Below are 17,019 nucleotides of genomic sequence, written 5' to 3'. Positions count from 1 at the left end.
AATAAACATTTTGAGATAGTCATTTTGTTAAGCGTCATTGAAAGCTCCCGGAATTTTGTCTTTGATGATGACAACCCCCACAGCCTTCGGGGCAAGGGTTGTAAGTTTTTTCCAGGGGCATATAAAGTATATATAGAAAGGGTGATCGTGCAACATTTGGAGGGGCACATTGGATTGGTAATCAGAAGTTCTAGTGCCCTTTTTAAGATTCAGAGTGATCGGAGGGTATATATCCCACACCTTGTATTTTTCTGAAATGCATCTGATAGAAATTTTGAGATGGCCATTTGTTGTCGTACAAAACTTTGAAAACAGTTCATTCGACTGGAAATTTTTAAGGACAAGTGCCCTTTTTAATATTCGAAAGTGATTGGAGGGCAGTTAACCCCCCTCCAACGCCCACCATTCCCCCAAAGACATCCATTCAAAATTTTGAGATAGCCATTTTGTTCAAAGTAATTGAAAGGTCCGTTAATTCTGTCTTTGAGGAAGTACCCCCACAGCCCTCAGGGCAAGAGTTGTAAGTTATGCCCTGGGGGCATATAAGGTATATATAGAACAGTAGATCGTATAAACTTCGGAGGGGGCTTATTGGATTCGTAGTCAGAAGTTTTAGTGAACTTTTAAAGATTCAGAGTGATCAGAGGGTAGATACCTCCCCCCTCTCACACTTCGTATTTCTTGAAATACATCTGATAGAAATTTTGAGAAGGCCATTTGTTGTCGTAGAAACTTAGAAAACAGCTCATTGGATTGGATATTGAAATGGCCAGTGCCCTTTTAATTGTCTAAAGTGACTGGAGGGCAACTAACCCCCCTCCCACTCCCACCATTTTTCCAAACACATCCAATCAAAATTTTGAGACAGCCATTTTGCTCAACATAATTAAAAGGACCGAAAATTGTGTCTTTGAGGGACAAGCCCCCCTCCTCCCCACAGCCCTTGGGGCAAGGGTTGTAAGTTATGCCCTGGGGACAAAATAAGATAAATATAGAAAGGGATGTGATGTTTTAACAAAGGAGCTTAGTACAACAAATACATATAAAAAGGTTCAAGATGTTAATAATAGTCTATTGAATGGAATAGAGGATACACTTTTTAAAAAAAAATTAATATTAAGGTCAATGATAATGAAAAAATTTGTCCGTTTTTATATTGGACGGCAAAATTTCATAAAAATCCCCCGAAACCACGCTTCATTGCGGGTGCAGCAAGATGCCTGACAAGAGTTGCGGCTACTGACCTGTCGTGTATTTTAGGAGAAATTAAAAATAAATTTAAGGCATATTGCTTGGGAATTAAAAAAATTTTCTAAGTTTAATCCATATTGGAGCGTTAATACTTTGCTGCAAGTTATAGATTCTCTGGCTTTAGTTTCAGCCAAAAGAATGGACTCGTTTGATTTCACTACATTACATACAAATTTACCCATTAATTTAGCATTTATAAATTTAAAAAAAGACTATTAAGAAAGCTTTTCTTTTGTCTAATTTGCCTTTTTTTAAAAATGGATACGTATAATAAGAAGGCGAGATGGACTAATTATTTTAATAGTACCACTAGTTCAAGATGGTATAGCTTAGATATGATTTTTGATCTACTAGAATTTGTTCTATTTAATACTTTTATAAAATTTAATGGTAATCTATATAATCAGAGTATTGAATTCCTATGGGGGGTAATGCCAGTCCAGTTATAGCGGACCTGTTTTTAAATTATTTAGAATATGATTATATGATTGTTAAAAAGAATCCAAGTAACATAAAATATTTACTCTCAAATAATAAAAGATATTTAGATGACCTTCTGGTGATAAATTGTTAAGATTTTTTAGAGATTTCAAGGAAAATATATCCACCAGAGTTAAAGCTGGAATCCAGTAATCGGAATAGCAATTATGACCATTTTCTAGATTTAGATATTAATGTTGCACCTAATAATACACTAATTTCTAAAATATATAACAAAACAGACGGTTTTAATTTTGAAATAGTTAATTTTCGATTTCCTAAAAGTAATATATATTCGAATGTAATATATTCATCCTAGTTTTCTCAACGTTTTAGATATGCAAGAATTTGTACTAATTACATCGATTTTAAAAACAGGTTTAAGATACTTAGCAATAAGCTAATCGTAAGAGGTTTTTCCGCAAATAAACTTGCTTGGTAGTTTAAAAGGCTTTGTTTTCAGTACAATCAACTTTTACATAAGTATAATAAAAGTTATCAAGATATCTTGAACGATATTTTGCGATAACCTGTCGGAGGAATATGGTTTCTCTTCCCGGTAGTTTAGGGTTGGTTGCGACACATGTAGGTAAAGATTAACGTATGGTATTTGGAATTTAATTCTTAGAATTTGAGTGAAAGTGAAAATGTCCCGGGGGATGGCTAGAACTATGCAATTATTTGGAGTTAAATTGGTTGAAGGTTTGGCTCTCAGTGTTAAATGAAGGTTGGTTAAGGATGCTTGGATAAATTTTTTTTTTGGGTATATTTTATATTTTTGGGGTATTTTGGATTTTGTTTATAGTTATTCCATAGGTGTCACTACATAGGGCTATGCCAGATTATGGCATGGAGCGCTCATTTCGCCTGGGTAATGAAATTTAAGCGCCGAAACCCATTTAGGTAATGAATTTTCATCTGATGAGCCCCGGTATGTGGTGATCACCTGGGGAATATAATGTTTTTGTAGGTTTAAGGTGCTATAGCTTGGTTTTGGAACATTGACCTATACTTATTGGTGTTGGTTTTGCTCTATTTTGGACTTCATTTTCGGATTATTGGATTGGATATACTGTTTTGTCCTAGGGAACTGGATGGATGAGTAAGGCCTAGCCCCTGTTCAAGTGCTCATTTATTTCGGTTACAAAGTAGGAAGACAGGTTTTTTTTTTTTTTTTTTTTTTTTTTTTTTTTTTTTTTTAGCCAAGTAATTACCGTAATACATTATTTGTTCATGTGTTAAAAGGCAAATATTTCAAATTGTAAGACATGTGTTTTGTAAGAAAATAAAGGAAAAACAGACAATAGAGATTAATTGCAGAAAATAGAGTAATTGCAGCAAAAATTTTGGTATTGTAGGCTAGTTCAAAGAGTAATGGTAACTTATAAGTAAGTTAACATTACCTTAGTAAGTTACCTACTGTGCAACTAGGGTAACTTAGTTTTGTTAGTTCCCATTACTATTCTTTGGGGTAAGCTTAACCTATAATATAGTCACGAAATATGTTAAATACTTCCAAGCCAATAGTGCAGCAAAAAATGTTGGTAAATTTTTAATGGCACTCTAATTTATCTAAGATGAAAGTAACATCATTTGATGTTGTTTGTATGCTCTTTCATAATTCAATAATAGCTTCTGGTGCTAAATAGGTAATTTTTTTGTTGTTCATATTATTGAATTACAAATATAGTAAACATACCACTTGATGCCTTTTTAATGCTCTCCCAATATAATAATCATTTTTGTTAAAAATCAATTTTACCCCCAACCCTATATATACCAATTTAGAGTATATATTTGCACATTAGGGGTGGGGGATGTTTGTAAATTTTATTTATGATGTAAATAAGAGGTAAGTTTAAACTTTCCAACACGCCCCCCCCCCTAATGTGCAAATATATACCCTGAATTTATATATATAAGGGTTCGGGTAAAATTCATTTCTGACTAAAATGATTATTATATATGGAAAGAGCATAAAAAAGGCATCAAGTGGTATGTTTACTTTGTTCATAAGTCAATAATAGGAACAAAGAAAAGTTTACTTTGGGGCCCCTTAAAGGGGCCCCAAAGGTACTTCATTTTTGTAACCACACAAAGAAGTTATCAACTGTATAAGTTTAGAATTGTGGCCCCTGATATGGAGACATGTTAAGAAAACAATTCTTACTTTAAAATATGTATAATGATCCTAGTTCTCATATTATCCAATGGGAGAACCTTTATCATCAAGTCTTTTCTCTTTTTCCCTTCCTTTTCCAACTTGAAAGAAAAAAATTACAATTTTGCCATGCTCTTCGTTGCAATGTGTACATCTTTTGAAATTTTTGCTATAAAAAATGTTTATTATAAATAGCATTTGTCCTGGTCATTGCTAATTCTGTTTTTTTTTTAATGATAGATAAAGCAGTGGCAAAAATACAAAATATTGCTATAAATATACATATACATAACTAAAATTGCATTCTGAACCTAAATATAACCAAATGAACAGTATCACAACCCCTAAATATATCCAAATCAGGGTATATTTTTATACATCAGCGGGTGGGGGCAAAATTTATAGCATATTTATATATATTTATAGCAATATTTTGTATTTTCACCACTGCTTTATCTATCATTAAAAAAAAACAGAATTAACAATGACCAGGATGAATGCTATCTGTAATAAACAATTTTTATAGCAGCAATTTCAAAAGATTTATGCATTGTGTTCACAGCATGGAAAATATTGTAATTTTTTTCTTTTAAGTTGGAAAAAGAAGGAAACAAGAGGAAAGAATTGATGATGAAAGTTCTCCCATTGGATAATATATCAACTAGGATCATTATACATGTTTTAAAGTAAGAATTGTTTTCTTAACATGTCTCCTTATCAGGGGCCACAATTCTAAATTTTCACCATTATCAACACTAGTTAAGTTACTAAAAAGTGGTTAAAAACATATCACTAGTTTATAAGTAAGTTGTTCTAGAGTAATATATTACAAAAACACTTATTTATAACAATTCAAACCTCATTTATTAGGCACCTCAAATATAAACCATTTTCTTACTGTTTCAATTTTTTCAAATACTGTCAACAAAAATAGTGCTGAATTTTGTGATTCAAAACTTTGCTGTTGACTATTCAAGGTATATTCCAATTCAGGTTATATATTTCCACATTAGAGGGGTGGGGAGGGGGGGGTATATAATGTATACCCTGAGGTATATTCAGGGTATATAATATATGCCCTGAATTTGTATATATAAGGGTGGGGGTAAAATTCATTTCTGACAAAAATGATTATTATATATGGAAAGAGCATAAAAAAGGCATCAAGTAGTATGTTTACTTTGTTCATAAGTCAATAACAGGAACAAAGAAAAATTTACTGCTAACTACACCTTGAGCCCTTAGAGGGGCCCCAAAGTTACTTCATTTTTGTAACCACACAAAGAAGTTATCAACATTAGTTAAGTTATTAAAAAATGGTTAAAAACGTATCACTAGTTTATAAGTAAGTTGTTCTAGAGTAATATATTACAAAAACACTTATTTATAACAATTCAAACCTCATTTATTAGACAACTCAAATATAAACCATTTTCCTACTGTTTCAAGTTTTTCAAATATTGTCAACAAAAATAGTGCTGAATTTTGTGATTCAAAACTTTGCTGTTGACAATTCAGGGTATATTCCAACTCAGGTTATATATTTGCACATTAGAAGGGTGGAGGGGGGGGGGGGTAAAGTTCATGGTAAATTTGCAGTGGGCCACATAATTTACCTAGGATGAAAGTGAAAACATTATTTGATGCTTTTTTAATGCTCTCATAATTCTGAATGAACAAATTACCTGGTATTTTTGTGAATTTCTATCACTGTTTGTGAAACAATGTCTATTAAAAGGATTTTATTCCTATTTGAACTTTTATTTATTGCCATGGAAAGGCAATGTTGTCTCCAAAATTATCTACTTTCACAATTCATATAAAATACATTTGTCTACTCTATTTGTAGGTCATTTATGTGAATTAGACTATTCAGTATTTATCCAATTTTATCTCTTATAATTTCCAAATATTGTAGTCACTTTTTTGACATGCATCCTCCCTCCTTGATGGTCCCATATTGCCCTAAGGATCATACACAGCTACTCATGCTCCTCCTCCCTCCCAATCTTTTCAAAGCCATGTTTTCAGGCTCAGCAGGTTTGAATATGGGTTGTTCTTGTCTAGTCTCAAGTTTCTAGTTTTTCATCTAGTGTCAACAGGTTCAAAGTTTCAACCCTGTGTTTTCCTTGAGAACCCACTTTGTGAAAATGCTTGATGTAGTAGATGAGAACAACCTGTGTTTGAACCTGCTGAGCTATGAACCACCCATCTTTGAACACAGGTTGTTCTTGTCTAGTGCAGCAAGCATTTTCACAAAGTGGGTTCTCAAGGAAAATATAGGGTTGAAACTTCACACCAGCTGAAACTAGATAAATTACTAGAAACTAGACAACAATAACCCTTGTTTGAACCCACTGAGCCTGAAAATGCAGCTCAAGGCCTCCCTCTTTACACTCTCCCAGGAAGTTTCCATTTCCCATAAACCTTTCTTTATGACATCTTCCCACCCCAACTAAGGATGACTTGCTTTCCATTTACCCCTTAACAATTGGCAAAAAAGGACAATTTTTGGCAATCTGTCATCCTTCACCTGCAGAATGGGCCCTAGCTGTGTCAAACTTTCTCTCATTATAGCCCTAGATAGTAGGATTGGACCACACTTTTCATACAGTCTACTGTTTGAAATAAAGTGTGTCAGCCAGGTGCCCAGAAACATACCATAGAATGGACCCCTACTTTTCTTGAGTTCCCTATGTTGAAAACAAGCATGTATTAATTAAAAAAAATGCATGCTCAATATAAAGAGCAAACTTGACACTTAAAATAAGCAACAGTTTTAAAGTTACTTAATATATTATAGTTTTTTCCAAATTATTGGAGTAGTTAAATATACCAAGTTGATTAGATTATATCTGAAAAACTATTTTGAAACATAAAAAATTATCTTTATTGTACATAGGTGAACATTAGTTCCATAAAATTGGAAAATGAAAAGGAAACAAAGACAAAAGAAGGTAATTTGTCATTGATGTTGGACATCTGCCAATAGCCTAGTTCCAAGAATGTGAACTTCAAGGAGAAAATATGTCATGGATATTCCAATTGTTTACAAAGAAAAGTTTATTTGATCTTCAGGAATGTTGGCAGACAAAGCAATAGGCAACAACCTTTTCTGAATTCCTCTTACATGGTTGAAGAAGTGTGGTGAAGCCTTCTAATTAAGTCAATTTGGAATTTAGTAAAAGTATATTAAGACGCCAATACAAAGTTTTGAAATACCACTTTTTATTAAGATAAGGAACATATACTGCCAAGTTTCTGCTTAATGGGAAATTGAGAAATCACCACTTCCTAGCTATTGCGTTGGTTGGGTCCAGGAAGGTGTGTTTGATAAAAACGTATAAAAGATACATTTTATGGGAAGGGGTAGACTGATACTAACTTCATGCTGGACTGACCTCTGGTCTGTTTATTTAGAAATACCTTGGAATATTGTTGAATTATTGTAAGTGTCTAAGTATCTTATTATATATTATTATAGTTTTCTGAGACTTGTGGTCTACTTGGGACAACCTGTCTCAGTAGAATATATATATATATATATATATATATATATATATATATATATATATATATATATATATATATATATATATATATATATATGTGTATATATATATATATATATATATATATATATATATATATATATATATATATATATATATATATATATATATATATGTGGATCTATATGTGTATATATATATATATGTGTATATATATATATGTGTATATATATATGTGTGTATATATATATATATATATATATATATATATATATATATATATATATATATATATATATATATATATATATATATATATATATATATATATATATATATATATATATATATATATGTTATCAAACCTTGTATCAGTATATTTTTACTGAATAAAAGTATTGTGTTATAGCCAACTTCTCTTCAATCTACATTTAGTCCCTCGAAAATACCCAGCTGGTATGCCTCATTAGTTTGGTCATAGCCTAAGGTACGCTACCAAAGTTTAATTACCTTAGGGCCATAGTTTATCTCCCATATAAAGGGAGAATAAAGGCATCTACCACTATATCACTTAAATACCATAAGAACCACGTTACCACAGAAGTTCAGGACAAACTTGAAGTCAGCTTAAACCTCATGGATGAAGAAAACTTTCAATGTTGCTACAGACAACAATTCTACCCAGGGTCATTAATTATCAAGGAGGAAAAAACTGTTATACTACCTACCTGACCAGTAAAAACTGTAGGCTACAAATCTGTTTGCAAAATCAAGCAAATCTTATTGAAGGACAACAGGTGAATACAGTTAATTCAGTGAAAATGATGCGAGTGGTTTTGATTTTGCACTGGACACCCATGTTAGCAATGCATTTGCATATTCAACCTGACTGGTTATAAATATGTATTGATTTAGAATTGTCAGGTCCTCAGATTGTAGTTTCAAGTCCAGAGATGAAAGGGCTTGTGATAAAAACCAAGAGGTCCCTAAATCTGAAATGCAAACACAGAGATACGTTAAGTATCTCTCAGGGAAGGAGGAGGAGAGGAAATACACTTTGGAAATCTTTTGATATATAAACTCATTCTGTTAGAATTAAAGCCAATCCATCAACAGATGAAACAAGACGTTCTCATCAAACACAAAGACAAGTTTTTAATTCTGCTGCTTTTTTTCTTCAGTATTGAAGACAAGAAGATGTTTAGAAAATTTATAAATTTGTACTTTGGGTATCTGGAAATAAATGAACACCATAAGCAACTTATTAACTCAAGAATTAGAGTATAAAAACCTTGGAACTAATAAAGTTGACCCAGGAATGAAACTTTACATCTGCTGGAATTATAAGCTAGCTCTGGCCAACTTGTATTTGGGAAAAGTGGTGACAACCTTCTCTGGTGCCTCTGTAAGTAGTAGGTGCAAATAAAGACCTGCTGATTTCAGCAATCATCCAGCTACAAGGTACAGGATGGCTGACCAGCCCAAATCAGCAAGATAGTTGTCAAAGCTTCAGTTGCTGAGTATTTTTTTTTATAGGGATGGGCAATGGTCCTGTCGCCTGGCCTTGTGGTGGCTGTGATCAATTTTAGTGCCCCCGGTTGCCAAGCAGAAATGGTATTTTGCAACATATACTGCCAATATCAAATATATTGAAGCCAATAATGACTTCCAAAACTATTACTTGGGGTCTCCCTGGAGACATAAAGAGCTGGTTGTGATGCAAAAAAAGGTCCTTGAGAAGTAATCCAAGGAAGGAGAAAGGTCTTTCCTTGCTAGTGCCGGTTCTGAGTATCAAGAATCTTACTACAAATTACTACAAGGCTTACAAGAATCTTACTACAAGGCTTTACTACAAATGGGGAAAATTGGAGAAAGTCACGCCTGGGTAAGGAAGCCACCATCAGCCCAGTGGCTACTGGTGCTTGTTGTCCATTTCTGGACCCATATTTATAGTCAAATGCATATTGCTTAGGAATATCTAAGTATAATGTCCATCTAGCTGTTGGATGCTCCTGACCAAGTTAAAACTTTGTAGTTAGTTTTGTAACTTTTTTGGTAGCTTCTTGCATCATTTTTAGTATATTATGTCCATTAAAACATCTGTCTCACTGATGAGGAAGATAATTTAATCTTTAAAAATATTCGTTAGCTTTAAAAATATAGGCCAGTCATTAATAGAAAAGTCCTCCCCAGGACTGCCATACCGCATAGAGTAATTAAAGAATGAATCCCTGTTGTCAAACTCTTCACTCCAGATAGGACAGAGTAGAAAACGATCTGCAACCACTTGGTAGTAGAATTGATCACTGTTATCTATATTAAGAATTGATATGAGTTATCTATATTAAGCTTACTAAAGTGCAAGGTTAGTTGAATACTCACATGGAGGCTTACCACTTTGTGTATTGTGAATCCTCGTCAGTGAGAGCCACATACATAACGTCCATAAGTGACTGGCGAACAATTTGTCCATCAATCAATTTATCAATTCGTTCTAGTGCTTGCATACCCAATTTGTTTCCAACTGATATAACCGTTCTTCCCTTCGGGGCTAACTGCTTAATAAGCTAAACCAAAATATACAAGCTAATAGCCATAATCAGCAAGGAGCTCATACACTAAACAACAACTTTAAGCTCAACAGACTAGCTGTGACTGAGCTAACAGAGTAACACCACTGGCCCCCACCTAAAGCAAAAGGACTGGCGACACCAGGACTTGAGCCCCACCCTAAAGAAAATAGGATTGCAAGTCCAGCACCATCCCAGAAATATTATATTACAATCCTTCCACTTATAATGCGTACAGCCGAAAAAGAGCATTACAATTAGTCTTGCAGTTTCTTGCTCGCAAGCCAAAGAAATTGAATGTAATGCTTCAAGGCAAAAAACTTAGCAAGCACAACAATGTTTACAAATTATAAAATTTAAATTTATCTAAAATGAAATTAGAAATATTTCTCTACTCTTTTGAAGAAGAGGAGACAGAATGAAACTTGTATCTTAGTAACTTTAAATTTATGCAAGAGGCTATCCCCAAACCTGAGCTAATAAAGAAATCAGGTCAGGGTTTTTAAATAGGCTGAGCTGAGTTCTCCAAAAACACTTGTAACAAATTTCGAAATGAATATACTAGATTTTGATTAAAAAAATAGGTTTGTTTAAAACATAACACCATTTATTGACTTCTTCAGTGTCACAAGACGCGACACAAAAGAAAATAGGACAAAAATAGGGTAATGACCCCCTTTAATTTGGGTAATTATTTTTTCTTCCTGTCTATTTCATTTGATTGAAATTTATTAATTCATCAATTTTTGTAAACTTCCTTTCCTAAAAGAGGATGAGGTTTTACCAGGAGATTCATCTTTAAAACATAAAAACAACAAGACCCATGTTGCTGCCTTCCCTCTTAAATCCTGATATCTAAGGCTGCTGTGTCCAGTTTTTCTTTTTATAGGAAGCTACCTTCCAAAAGATGTATGCCACCTTTGAACGGTTCCCGTTTCTCAACAGGTGCTGACAGAGACTTTACATCATGCAGCTTAAGCATCCACAATTTGACAGTCTCTAATATCAAAATATCAAATTTAAAATAAAAATCTCAAAATTTAACTGAAAATCTCAAAAGAAAAATTTTAAAATTCAATTCAAAATCTCAATTCTAAAAAAATATCGAAACTGGAAAATCAAAATTGAGAAATCATCAACCCAAAAAAATCTTAGTCTCAAAATTTAACTGAAATTTGTGTGGAATTTCAGTGGTGTTCATTGTTTACTTGTTCTGTTTTCAAGCGATATTAAACTATCTGACAAGATCATTTTCAAATGTAGCAGCACAGTACAGTGCTAGTGCCACATTCATGTGTATGGTGCCACATTCCAACTGTTTTCCTTCAGCGTTTTACAGACAAAACGGAAAGTACATAAACCAATAAAAATGCGAAAAACCCACTTTTTGACAAAGCACAGGAGAACACTGTTTCCAACTTGATGATTCATTTGGCATTCTCTTTGTAAAGCGCCAAATGGAGACAGGAATTAAAAAACCAACTGCTGAAAACTAGCAGTCCTATTCAAAGGTAGTTGTAGATGTTTGGTTTCGGAAGTGGCGGTCTTTTTAGCAAAGACCGGAACACAGGCGTTTTAGACATCATTTGGTTTGAAGGTTGGTAGCCCTCCTCCAGCGCTTCTTGTTAATTTTTCCAGTTTTAAAGTTTAATATTCGGGTTAAGCCTTTTTTATTCTTGTTTAGTTAATGTTTTTTTTTTCGGATTGTTTTCAAAAGTATTTTCAGTAGATTAATTCTTTTCTTTAGAATATGCCAGGAAACTTCAGTTTTTAAAATATGAGTCTTGAATTTCGAAATGCTAAAGGTAAAGAGTATGACACTGGACTTTTACAGTCCCTACCGACGGCGCTGATCTCCACTTCATGGCCCTTCAGCCAGGAAGTGGAATTGAGGGGGAGGCACCCATCCTGTGCTTTCACACACTCCTCCTGTTTACCTTCCCAAGATTTCTCCTTGTAGCCATTTTAGAGCCGGGTTGACTCTGGCTGAGCTTAGAGAGTAATGCTACTTACCCCGATTTCAAACCAAATAGCGACCCAAGGACTCAAACCCCCTGTCCTCACGGACAAAGGATTTCAAATCTAGTTTGCTAACCACTCGGCTACAACGGCTTCAAAAAAATCTATATTTATAGATAAATGAAGAAAAATGGCGTATTTTATGCATTTTAGGCAAATAGCTAGTTGCTTTCAAATATATTTTTTTTGGCGCTTTTGATACAACCAACAGGTAAATTGTGTGTTTTTTTTATTATTAGAAAATTCAGCGCTTAAGGTTTTACAGAGAAACTTTACAGTAAATTTATATATCAAATTTCCGCCACGAATTTCGAAGACAAGTTCCTAAATCCTACCAGATGTTAATCTATAAATTTTATGCACAATAAGACTAATTTTTTATGGAGGACGGGGTGGAGGTTGGTTGGTCAAATTCAGAGAAACGTTTTCGACAAAAAACGTAGGTTTTTCTTCAAAATTATATCTTTGCCTTAAAAATACATCCAAGTCTTGCCGACTACCATAAAGCAAAATTGCTTTGGATTGCCAATTTTTTATTCTTTTGGAAGTACTATTGTGCCTCCTTGATAAATGAAAGGCTGTTTTGTACATAAACGTTGAATTTTTTCTAACCAACTGTTAACTTTTTAATGATTATCCTGGGAGGATCTAGGAAATTAGGAACAGGACTGATAGAGAGGACTTGAAAAGAATAGATCACTTATACCAGGAGGTAGGTTAAGGTATGTGCTGTACCCTGACTAAAACTCTCGGCCATTTCCGGAAAATAAGAGGACTTTCATCGCCATGTTACCCCTAAGGAAGGTTTATCAATCTTGGATATAAAGGAGCTAGTCAAACTGATTCCTTCATCTGGAAAAAAAACTTAACTTGGAAATAATTTATGATTACAAACATACAAAACATATTAAAAATGAAATCATCATTAAGCTTAAAAATAAAACATCACTATTGAACCTAAAACATACCAAACATACACATATTAAAAATGAAATCATGATTAAGCTTAAAAATAAAATATATCCCTATAAAACCTAAAACATACCAAACATACACATATTAAAAATGAAATCATCATTAAGCTTAAAAATAAAGCATATCACTATAAAACCTAAAACATACCAAACATACATATTAAAAAATGAAATCATCCTTAAGCTTAAAAATAAAACATATCACTATAAAACCTAAAACATACCAAACATACACATATTAAAAATGAAATCATCATTAAGCTTAAAAATAAAACATATCACTATAAACCTAAAACATGCACATATTAAAAATGAAATCATCATTAATCTTAAAAATAAAACATCACTATAAAACCTAAAACATACCAAACATACACATATTAATAATGAAATCATCATTAAGCTTAAAAATAAAACATATCACTATAAAACCTAAAACATACCAAACATACACATATTAAAAATTAAATCATCATTAAGCTTAAAAATAAAACATATCACTTTAAAAACTAAAACATACCAAACATACACATATTAAAAATGAAATCATCATTAAGCTTAAAAATAAAACATATCACTATAAAACCTAAAACATACTAAAATGTAATATAGTGTAGCTGAGCGTCTTCCGTATATGTAGCAAAGGATAAATAAGGGGGACAGTGCCCCTCCAATAACTTATCCTTGTTAAAAACCAATATAAAAAGCAAGTGTAAAGCTTAGTTCTAAAATAATGATTAATTGCTCCCAATAGCTAGCAAGTTGCTCCCCTCTCCTCTAGAAAAAAAAAACTAAGCCCATGCGTTTTATGCAGTTTAAATTTAGGGCTCAGAGCCGAAAATTAAGGTTCCTTTATATATGAAGGGCCGCCATGCTCACGAGGACACTAGCCAAAGAATTACCAATGACTCCCGGGGTGCCGGGATTTATCGGAGACTTACCGGGGTAGAGACCTATATGTTTGATATACTTACAGGTTTAATATATTTTTATAAAAACAATTAACTGCTGGTTGTATAAAATTAAATATTAATGATAAACACACTTATTCCTCTTTCTCACCCCAACTGTTTGGTTCATGAAATCCATATTTATGAAAGCCAAAAATCCAACAAAATCATCCCAGAGATGATACTGTATGATTGTTATTGTCAAATAACAGGTAGATTCAGTAAAAAAAAACCGTCTTTGTATAAAATTAATTAAAAACTTGAATTTTTTTGCAATCAAAAACGAACAAAAATTAATTAAAAATAACTCGGAGAAATAAGTTTTTCAAAGAAAAGTAAAGGCAATTTTAAACTTAAACTCAGAAGATAAAAATACCTTTTAAAATTCAAACTCAAAACGACCAGAAATTACTATTAAAGAATAAATGAAACCCAAAACGAACAGAAATTAAATAAGCAATCATAGCAAAAACATACTACAAGTAATAATATAAATGAATAAATAGATCTTAAAGTGAGTAATGCTTAGATTGAGTATGAATATCAACCTTAAAATGAAAAAACATATTTCCCTATTGAAGTATAAATGAAACTTATAATGAACAGAAATTAAATAAACTATCAATGCAAACAAACATATAATAGATATTAATTTAGATTATTAAGTAAATCTTAAAACGAGTGAAACTTAAATTGAATATGCAAATCAAGCTTGAAACAAACAAAAATCACTACAAACAAGGGTTTGGGTATGACCTCCTTCTCTCACTGTAAAAGTCTAAAACCTACTGCGTCATTGGAGCTTTACTGAAAACCAATTTTGTGACAAATGTTTTCTTTTGTACTTAATATTGAAAATAAACATTGAAATTATAGTAAAATTTTGAACTGATGAGCTTCCAGCAATTAATATCATTATACATAAAATATTCAGTTTAATTTATTAGCTCTTTTTAAAGTTGTTAAACACGAATATAGTTTCCCTAAAGACAAGTGTTTGGATACTGCCTCCTTTCCTAACTGTAAATAAAAACCAAAAGCCTACTGCGTCATTGGTGCTTAACTGAAAACGGATTATATTACAAATATTTTCTTTTCCAGTTCTTACAGTATTGAAAATAAAAATAAAATTACAATGAAACAAATTCTTGATCTGATGGGTCTTTCAACAATTATTATCATTATACATCAAATATTCAATTTGATGTTGTTTATACTTTCCAATACTGTTCAAGACACATATAGTTTTCAGTAAAGCACCAATGACACAGTAGGTTTCAGACTTTTACTTTGAGAGAAGGAGGTCATACCCAAACTCTTGTTTGTGGTGATTTTTGTTTGTTTCAAGCTTGATATGCATAGTCAATTTAAGTTTCACTCGTTTTAAGATTTATTTATTAATTTACATTAATAGCTATTGTATGTTTGTTTGCATTGATTGTTTATTTAATTTCTGTTCGTTATAAGTTTCATTTATACTTCAATAGGAAAATAGTCTTTTTCATTTTAAGCTTGATATTCATATACAATCTAAGCATTACTCGCTTTAAGATCTATTTATTCATTTATATTATTACTTGTTGTATGTTTTTGCTATGATTGCTTATTTAATTTCTGTTCGTTTTGGGTTTCATTTATTCTTTAATAGTAATTGCTGGTCGTTTTGAGTTTTAATTTTAAAAGTTATTTTTATATTCTTATCTCAATTTTAAAATGGCCTTTACTTTTCTTTGAAAATATTTCGGAAAGTTTTTTTTTAATTAATTTTTGTTCGTTTTTGATTGCACAAAATTTCAAGTTTTTAAAAATTCCTTATTTCAAAGTCAAACCTTAAAAAAAAAAAATTTATCAAAGTATCAAAACTGATATCAAAGTAGCAATATCAAAGTGAAAAAATGGGTTTGTGTCAACCTCGGAGTTTTTAATATCTAATGTTTGAACTATTTTTAGCAAAATGTCTATCTCAAAATTTTTATCGGATAGGTTTGGGGAAAATGGGCGGGGGGGGGGGGGACTAGATTAAGCTTCGGTCTCTTTTGACTCTTTAAAAGTGAACTAGATCTTTCTATTTTCAATCAAATGAGCCCTCTGAAGTTAATACGAGTATCCCTTATATAAGTACCATATATATTCCTAGAGTATAACTTACAACTCCTATCCCTGAGCCCTGGGTGGTTGTGTCGACCCTGGAGTTTTAATATCTAATGGTTGAACTTTTTTTTTAACAAAATGGTCACCTGAAATTTTTATCGGATGGGTTTATCCATCCGATACGCCAAAAGGCGTTGAGGACGGGAGGGGCTAGTTGCCCTCTGATATTTTTCACTCTGAGAAAATGAACTACAACTTTTAATTTTCATTCAAATGAACCCTCTCTGAAGTTTATACGAGCATACCTTCCATAAGAAACATATATGCCCCCAGAGCAATATTTATTACGCCTTCCTCGGCCCGGGGGGGGGGGGTTGTGTTGACACAGGATTTTTTCTTATCTGATCTCTGAACTATTTTTAACGAAATGACTATACGTAAAGGTGTTTTTATTATATGATCTTTCAACTATTTTTAACAAAATGGCTACCTCAAATTTTTTATCAGATGTATTTGGGGGAAAAGGGCTTGTGGGGCAAGTTGCCCTCTGATCACTTTTGACTCTTAAAAAGGGCTACTCTTTTTCTGGCACTAGTACTCTCGATTTCCAATCGAATGAGTCCGCTTTGAAGTTTATACGACGACCCCTTCTAGATGAAGTGCCTCTGGGAAAAAAATAAATGGAGTGTGAGGGGAGGCTAGCTGCCCTCCAATCACTTTTGACTCCTAAAAAGTGAATTACAACTTTCAATTTCCAATCAAATGAGTCCTCTAGGAATTTTATACGAGCTTCCCTTCCATAACAACCATATATGCCCCCAGAGCATGACTTACAACGCCTATCCGCGGGCCCTGGGGGGGGGGGGGGGCTGTATCGACACCAGGGTTTTTGTTATTAGAACTTTGAACTATTTTAACAAAATGTCTATCTCAAAAATTTTATCTGAGGCATTTAGGGCGTGGAGGAGGGGGGGGGCTAGTTGCCCTCCGATCTATTTTGACTCTTAAGCA

At 32.7% G+C, this 17,019-nt stretch overlaps 1 protein-coding gene across 3 annotated transcripts in view; it reads left to right on the top strand.

The window, feature by feature from the left end:
• Positions 1-2,993: 2,993 nt before the first annotated feature.
• Positions 2,994-17,019, top strand: part of Pcmt (Protein-L-isoaspartate (D-aspartate) O-methyltransferase) — a 76,619-nt gene continuing 62,593 nt past the window's right edge. For 2 of the 3 annotated variants that reach the window (XM_089093716.1, XM_089093719.1), the window contains exon 1: positions 2,994-3,059. In XM_089093716.1, coding sequence (XP_088949842.1) covers position 3,059 — 1 coding nt within the window. In that variant the 5' untranslated portion in view covers positions 2,994-3,058. Of the gene's footprint in view, positions 3,120-17,019 lie in introns of all 3 variants that reach the window. The other variant, XM_089093717.1, reaches the window with a different exon arrangement.

The sequence above is a fragment of the Artemia sp. Qi Xiang Cuo genome, chromosome 8, assembly GCF_049724085.1.
Source record: "Artemia sp. Qi Xiang Cuo chromosome 8, ASM4972408v1, whole genome shotgun sequence".
Taxonomy (NCBI): domain Eukaryota; kingdom Metazoa; phylum Arthropoda; class Branchiopoda; order Anostraca; family Artemiidae; genus Artemia; species Artemia sp. Qi Xiang Cuo.
The sequence above is the reverse complement of the archived record's forward strand: the minus strand, read 5'-3'. Positions and strand labels throughout refer to the sequence as shown.